Here is an 8,376-nt window from a genome sequence, read left to right on the forward strand (position 1 = left end):
CAAGGGGATTGGCTGTTTCAAAATCATCATAGTATAGTTGGATTTGTAATGCATGTCTATTAGCTGTAAACAAAGGGTGGGTTTTAAAATAACTTCCATCAAAATAGTCAGTAGAAGTGTCAGGCTCTGATCTACACTCTTTCTTTAGCAAAACACATGTCTGGATTTCTGCACATGAACTTCAATGTTTCTAAAATCGGCACATATATAAAAGTATCCTTCACAGGTACTTGATCATAAGTACCGGATTTCTGATTTCGCCTGTTGTCATATCTCACTCCCAGTGTTATTTCTACTGGCTCGACAACTCCCCATTTTTGGTGGTAGTATTTATTTTGTTTCCATTCTGTATTTAGATTTGTGAACGGGTTTTCATAATCTTCAAAAGATTCATTTATCACAGATATGTTGGGGTCAGTTATAGGTAAAGCAGAAATAGCTGTATGCTTTGCTTGTGAGCGAATCTCACTTGTTAGTTCTTCCAAATCTCCTACAATTGAGGATACCAAACTGTTGGAAATCCCACTCCCCTGTAATTTGGCCACGATGGATGCACACATTTCTTTAGTTGGATCTATAGTAAGTCCTGAATCATTGCTCTCAGAATAAACACTGGAAGAGCTACATTGATTTTGTGGATTAAATGTGTCCTCCAAAGCATGTGCCTGAGATGAAGTTGCAACTGGCTCACGCGATGAACATGCAACAGTTGAAGTTTGAGCAATTTGCTGAACATTACTATGAACACTATTAAGGTGCTTCCGAAAACCTGTATATGTTAGGAACTGATGCCTACAGTCTTGCTGAGAACAAAACAATTTGAACTTGGGTCCAGGATAGTAACCATGTTCAACTCTTAAATGTGAAATCAACTGTTGACTGCTGGGATAATATTTCTGACACATGAAACAGGTCAACATTGTTATAGCTTCTTACTCACAGAGTGAGAGTGCTACTGGCTGGTTAAGCAGTCTGGCTCTCAAGTCTTTAACTCTGGGTGACTCCTTCATTTTCCCCACATCAATGTTATACACTGTTGTCTGCAGGAATGTGTAAAAATTCACAAGTGCCACATCGTAAGACAAATTAAACACAAAATGTCCTTTGAAAAGTTCATCACATGCCCCGAGGGAGTGGTTTGCCTTGCATGGGATGAGACGCTTATCCATTGTGATGTAGAAGCTCTCAATCTTGCTCTTCTGACGCCCAACAGCGAGGAGGTACGGCTGCTGACCCTGCTGGTTGCGGAGATGCTCCTCCAAACTGCAGCATGACTAGGGTTGAGATCAGAAAACTGAAAATTAGACACAAGAATAATGTGCAGCCACAGAGAGAACTACATTATTGAAGTGATTATTCAAACATCTTTTCATTGGCTAGTGCAAGATGGGAATGAAGACTTAATTACAATTCCATCCACTTTTTAACAACCCTCATTTACATATGTGGCTAAGAAGGTGACGTGACAAATTATTATAATCACCTTAATAATATAATTACCTTATGAAAGACAACAAGTCTCTCAACTGCATCACATGCACACATTTTTGGAGACTTCAGTCCCCCTGTAGGTGGTGGAAGGAGATGTAATAGCAACAACAGGGAAGCCATTTCTTGGTCGTAGGCTGAGGACAAAGAGTCACAAGAATTAACTGAAAACTCTTCAAATGTAATACTTTTAAAGTTTGAATGAGAACAGGGAGGCATTATGAGAACGTTTTAAACCGGCATCCATCTATTAGTCACATTTATCCCAAAAATCAGATCAACGTTCAGAGATACACAGAATAAACAAATGAAATATTATTGCAGTTATAGTTTAACTGCAATTATAGCAAATTTATTAAAATAAAAAAAATAAAAACAACTCACTTGTTGCCTCATCAAGATCACTTCCTGGGGGACTTTCTGCTGACTGCACCAAGCGACGCAACTCTGGTGTTGAGGTGAGCCGCTTAGCCTCTTTTATGACATTTGGCTTGAAGAACAAATCCCATTTCTGAAGAAGCCTGGAGGATGTGTCGCCATCAAATAGGAGAGTGAAGTCTTGGTCCACCTTTAAGAAAGAAGATATTAAACTACTACTACTACTACTTCAGGAAATACTTTCAAATTTCAAGCCATTCTAAACATCTCATCCCAAACTTACCAATCCTTTTGTATCCAGGAATCTTGGGAAGATGGAGAGGATATCAACACTTCTTCCTGGGTCATTAACGAGCTTCTGACGGTGCTGAAAGGTCTCTCTCATCTTCTGGAAAATCAGGGAATTGTCTGTGGTATGGTTGAGCAAAGACATGGCCTCTTGGCAAGCATCACCATCAAGCTGTCTTTCAACATTAACAGTCCTTTGGAAATGTGGGCCCCCTGGAGAAAAGTCAATTGGGCTATTTGGTGGCAGTGCAGATCCTCGAGGAATCTTCCTCTGGACTGTTTTCAGACGCCAAGAAATGTATCCTGTGCTGCTTGCAGCATCATAGAAGTGTTCCTGAAATGAAAAAAAGAAAAGAAATGCGTTGTCATACCAGGCTCATGAGAAATCTCACGGAATTCAAATATCAATGTCGTCCACACAGTTTTGTGTCACAACATGACATGAAAGAGTTAACAATAATAATGCCTATTACATAGCCCTTCTTGGAGTATGGATCCTTGAGGGAAGGGAACAACATCACTATCCCACGTGCATAATCTTCTCTGATTGCTTTAGTGGGGCGGTGCCTGAGAGGAGATATTAAATTAGTACATTTATGCAATGGCCATGCAGTTATTTGGCACAAATAAAAACAATGTGAAACAAACATACCCATGATTGTCAGTCATGTGAGCCACCAGGATGTTAACCATTTTTCTTCTTGCAGCATCTGTTAGGGTTTCTGTTGTTTGGTACTCCTGTAGTACTTCTTCACCCCCAGACTTGCCTCTTAGCACAGCTTCAATTAACTAATAAAAAACAAAAACATTAGAATACAAAACATGGTGATAAATAGCTCTTCTAGAGACTCAGAGTGAAAAAATGTGAAAGCATTATGAAACCTGTTCAGCAGACACAGCATCACGTGTATCCTCAATTCTTTGTCTCTTGCTAGGGACATCATCTAGGATTATAGTTGATGCACTTGAGCTGAAGCTTGAGTCAGACGTCTTAGAAGCAGAAGACAAGGAGAAATCAGAGAATTCTAAAGGAATAGAAAAAATGCTAATAATTATATTATGTAAGGTGTAAAGTGCTTTATTATACCTGCCTTGATATCTCACCCTGATCTGAGAATACTGTCAGCACCACATTGCCTTGTCCAACGAGGTCGCTGAATATTTCTGCATCAACTTCTGTCCCTGTTGCATCCTTGTATGTAACTTTTGCATCAGGTGGCAGGCAAAATCTCTCGATGACTGGAAAAGATAGTGAGGTCAAACTGAATGTGCCTTTGAAGTGAGCACTGTTTCTTGCCTCACAGCCAATAACTGTTCACGTTAAACACATACATCTACCACTGTATAACCCTTAAATAGACCTAGAGCATTTTCCCTCACATAACCCATTCCCTCTTAAGTCCAAATGGAAAAATGGATGATTGGCTTTTTTTATTGACTGTTTTGGTGTATATTAATACTTTACACTCTATGAAGCACACATTACAGAACTGAAAATGATTAGCAATTTAACCCCATTTACCGTATAAAAGAGTCTGATAAAGAGATGTAAAGAAATCAGAATCGACAACATTAAGGAGCTTGCACAATGAGCTTTTAAAAGAACATGGGTGTGGTTTAAAACCTTTTTCCTAAGCCATGCTAACCGTTTTCATGGAATTGCATAAAGTCAAACCGTCCTTCATCCTCATCCAGCTTCACATATTTCTGCTGTTGGCTGTACTTCACCTGGACCAGCATTTTGACTGAGACATGCAAGGAAGTTTGACAAAGTAAATAAACATTTAAAGGAAGAACGGTAAAGATTAAAGCTAAGTCGACAGTGTTACACCATTTTTGGTGACCCATCAGATTCTGTAACCTGCATTGTTGGAAAAAGTACACATTTTCCAAAAATCGCGCTGTGACTGAGATATTAAAATGCTGCTTATGCATTGACTCATCAGTATTTAATGATGCACTTAAATGGTTAATAAATGTTTAATATATCAGTCACAGCCCGATTTTCTGCTAATTTTGTACTTTAGCTTTAACTTAGTAATTTCAGTACAATTAACTGGTAATACTTATATACTTTTACTTAAGTAAATGATCTGAGTACTTTTTCTAACACTGCAGGTCATAGAATCTGATGGGTCACCAAATACAGTGGTACGCTGGTCACACAGACAACTAAACACGTGAAACACCGTCTGCATGTTGGGACATGTTGTTTTCACTTTGAACATCAAAGGGGCCGCAAACAACATGTCCCAACATGCAGACGGTGTTTCACGTGTTTAGTTGTCTGTGTGACCAGCGTACCACTGTATTTGGTGACCAGGACAAATTTGCTGCTCATACCTGGCAACAAACACGGTTTTGTTAGGCATATATTCTCTGTAGATGTTTCATTGTTCATACTGAAATTCTCAGCATCAATTTATAATTGTTTCAGTAAGTTTGAGTTAATTGCACTTACCGTGTAGTACTGCATGGGAGGGAGAAAATGGCGCCGACTTGTCTCCTCTGTCTCCAACCGAAGAAGTGAAATGCATGGGCGGAGATTAGTTACATCTCTGCGGAGTTGGGTTAACACTGACCGGATCAACTCTGTCAAATAACTCCAACACTGAACACCATTTAAATCAGAATGTGTTAAAATTACACTCTGGGAGTGAAAATCAACTCGGAAATGTTTAACCCTGAAATTTCAACACTCCAATTTTTGCTGTGTATAGCTTCATGCCTTACAGGACTGTTAATCGTCGTTGTGTTTTTGTATACGTTTTGGTTTTCCTTCTTTGTCCTAAATAAAAGATGAGTATACATTTTCCCGCTGCGTTTTGGTCCAATCCATAACGACACCCGTGACATTTGGGATGTTTTCAGTGTATTTTGAGTGCTTTCAGACAATGCAAGTTATCGCAAAAAAAAAAAAAAATATGCCCAAAAATAACAAGAAGTTAATTTGAGTTATGTGATTAACTCTGACAGCCCTAATTATTTATGGTAATTCTTAATATTTTTTCCCCAATGATAGTTTCCCCCTCATCTGATCTACACATGTTCCTCAAACCTCTTTAATCCGATTTTCATAAGGTTGGATGGGATGCCTCATGATATCACTCTCGCCTGAGGCCTTTAGTCCAATCTGGTATCTGTATCACCCAGTAGCCTGTTCTGCAGGACAACTTTGTCTTCGGTTTTTGGAATGTCTTTGCATATCCATGCTCTGTAGTCACATCTAGGTTAGGTGTGGAGTAGATGCCTCTCCTATCTACTTGTCCTCTTCCTCTTCCCCCTGGTACCCAGATCTTTCTGTTAAATGTGACGGGCCATGGGCGACACGCCATTAAACCTCTTCCTCTTTGGTTCACACTCCATTAACATTCGCTGCTATTGGTCCGTCTCTCATAACAACCATCCATCACGGCAATAGTGACAGGAAGTGTTACCCTGGTGATGGAAGCATTCTGGAATCTGTGGATGTCTGTGCTATTTGCCTCTGGAGAGATGGGCTAGAGATGACGTAGCGTTCCGAAGGGATGCCAATCGGGAATACAGATCAGGAACACCACACTTCCAGCAAGGCATTAACGTGGGAAAACAGCAGGGCTTTGTTCAACAGGGCACAACGTTGTGCAACGTTCAATTGAATGAAAAAGGTTGTTGAAGAACGTTGCGATTATAGCGGCTCAGGGGGCGAGTGCAGGGCCGTGCACAGACCTTTCAGGGGCGGATGCTCAAAATGAACCCCCTCCCCTCCCCGCGCTTGGAAAAAATGAATACATTTATAATTCATATCTCGAAATTCATAACAAACCAGATTTTTTGTTGTTGCATTGCATATTTATTTCTGCAACAACACTCACTCATCATCACAAATTGTAAGCAATCTAGTTACAGTGCCTCCTAAAGACATGATTGACATGTGGAAAAGAGGGTGGACTGTCAGCTGATCATTGATGTTGATGATTGATGTAAATATGCTAATTAGCTATCTCCATTTATTTTACTGATTGTGATTTACCTCTCTTTGTATTTCTGTCTCTCTCTGCTGAGCATTAGCCAACCAGACTGAATATTGATGTAGGCTAAATGAAATGTTATCAAGTGTTATCAAATGTTATGCTGCTGTGGCAGTACTGTTGTATTTAAACTAGGTAGCAGACACTCGACTGGTGACCACATCTCTCAAGCCGTGCATGTTTAGATAGCGGGCACGCGTAATCTCTGTACAGGCCATAGTGGGAAAAAGGCACAACCGGGCATGGGGAGTGGCAAACTTGACAATGACTTGCGGGCAGTGGGTCCCGAACAACAATAAAAAGAGCTATACAAAAAAATCATAACACCACCAAAAAGGACACTTTGGAGACAGGAAGGACAAAGGGTCATGTGCTCTGCACAGGTAGAGCCCTATCTGTGCACGTGCCTGGGTGGGTGTGTGCTGCAGCTGCTGCACAAGTTTTTCAATTCCAAATGGTGACACTCTCATATGGTCACACCCTGCCACACCCGACAAACCGTCATGGAAGTAGCAAATGGTTTAATGAACTGAATGCGGTCCCTCTCCCAGAGTTTCTCCCAGAGTTTCTCCCAGAGTTTCCCACAGACATTCATGTCAGAATGTCTCATAGACGGTCTACATGGCAGCTTCAGAGACTTATGCTTCATAGTCAAGGGGCAGTGTTTCCCTTGAAGAAGCCTTTTGGGCAGCAACAATTTCCATTGAAACCAGTTGAAACCAAAGCATTTCAGGTGGGGGAGATAGATATGACTTTGAAGAGGTCAACACCTCTAATTAATGGTTTCTTCCAAGAGGGGCTCTTTACATTTTCTTAAACTCAGGGGCAGCTTTAGTTTAGCTTTCAACTTCGTTCTGATAAGCAACTGGCTCTAATTGGAACGCTTTGAACTCTTAACAGCATTGTTATTAATACTGTGTGTGTACTCCCCCTAAACCTTACCCTCTCTGAACAGTGAACTAGATAAGACGTTCCATTCATAATGCCAAGTTAGGCCAAAGGGGTCCAAAGTGGTCCCAATTGGGCCAAGTCGGGCCTCGTTGGAATCTATGCTTCTGTTGTGGGATTTTCTTTTGGGTCCCAGCCAGCCCTTCAGTACCCTTAGTAGTACCCTTTCAAGTGTTCTATCTAGGGGAATTGGATTTTTGTCAATTGCCCCATGTCGTGAAGTGTCTCTTAATTGTCCCAGGAAGAAAGCTGTGCTTTTTTGGCTGTGTATACACACACACACACTCACACACTGATACATACACACACACACGCGCACACACACAATCTGATTCCACGATACCCATGAATGGTCATTTCTTCATAGGACAATATCTTGATTTAACCTGTACTGAGACACACACACACACACACACACACACACACACACACACACACACACACACACACACACACACACACACACACACTCATACACACACACTCTGTATCTGATGTTTCAAAAACACATTCTATTTAGATCTTCAAAAATGACCATTCATGGGTATCGTGGAATCAGTGTGTGTGTGTGTGTGTGTGTGTGTGTGTGTGTGTGTGTGTGTGTGTGTGTGTGTGTGTGTGTCAGTACAGGTTAAATCAAGATATTGTCCTATGAAGAAATGACCATTCATGGGTATCGTGGAATCAGAGAGTGTGTGTGTGTGTGTGTGTGTGTCAGTACAGGTTAAATCAAGATATTGTCCTGTGAAGAAAGGACCATTCATGGTAAAACATTTGTTGGGGGTTGACTCTGTGACTGGGATCACCAGTGGCGCGCTGGAGCTGAACAGATTAGTGTGTGTGTGTGTGTATATGTGTGTGTTTTATATGAATAGAGATGTTATTGCTCCTACTATACTGCCTCTGAGGGTGAAAATAGACTTTTACACAATGAGATCAGACTTGACTTTCCCTCTCTATCACACCTGCTCTCTCTCTGTCTTTGTCTCTCTGTCTCTCTCTCGCTCCACATGTTTCTAACCCTGTCCACTCTCTCTTTCTTTCTCTCCCCTTTTTCTCTCTATACCAGTGACTGAACTAAGAATAATGCACTTAAAAGAGATCTTATACATTTTCTATCTTTAAATTATGTTTCTCCAGCCCCATCCCTCAACTGTTTACTGAAACAAGTGGTGGGGTGGCTGGTGTGTTAGTTGTTTAATCGCAGACTGCCACTTTAACAGGACTTTTCCACTTAACTTGGCTGTAGATGATACTTGGCTGT

At 40.8% G+C, this 8,376-nt stretch overlaps 1 protein-coding gene across 1 annotated transcript; it reads right to left on the reverse strand.

Annotated features, from left to right (window-relative positions):
• Nucleotides 1–932: 932 nt before the first annotated feature.
• Nucleotides 933–2,937, reverse strand: LOC123730747 (uncharacterized). Its single transcript, XM_082969918.1, has 6 exons — nucleotides 2,628–2,937; nucleotides 2,150–2,488; nucleotides 1,866–2,056; nucleotides 1,544–1,625; nucleotides 1,143–1,274; nucleotides 933–1,040 (listed from the first exon to the last, which is right to left on the reverse strand). Exons 1-6 carry the CDS (start codon nucleotides 2,808–2,810, stop codon nucleotides 933–935), a joined length of 1,035 nt encoding a protein of 344 aa, XP_082826044.1. The 5' UTR covers nucleotides 2,811–2,937.
• Between the last annotated feature and the right edge of the window lie 5,439 nt (nucleotides 2,938–8,376).

The sequence above is a fragment of the Salmo salar genome, chromosome 26, assembly GCF_965601325.2.
Source record: "Salmo salar chromosome 26, fSalSal1, whole genome shotgun sequence".
In the NCBI taxonomy this organism is placed as follows: domain Eukaryota; kingdom Metazoa; phylum Chordata; class Actinopteri; order Salmoniformes; family Salmonidae; genus Salmo; species Salmo salar.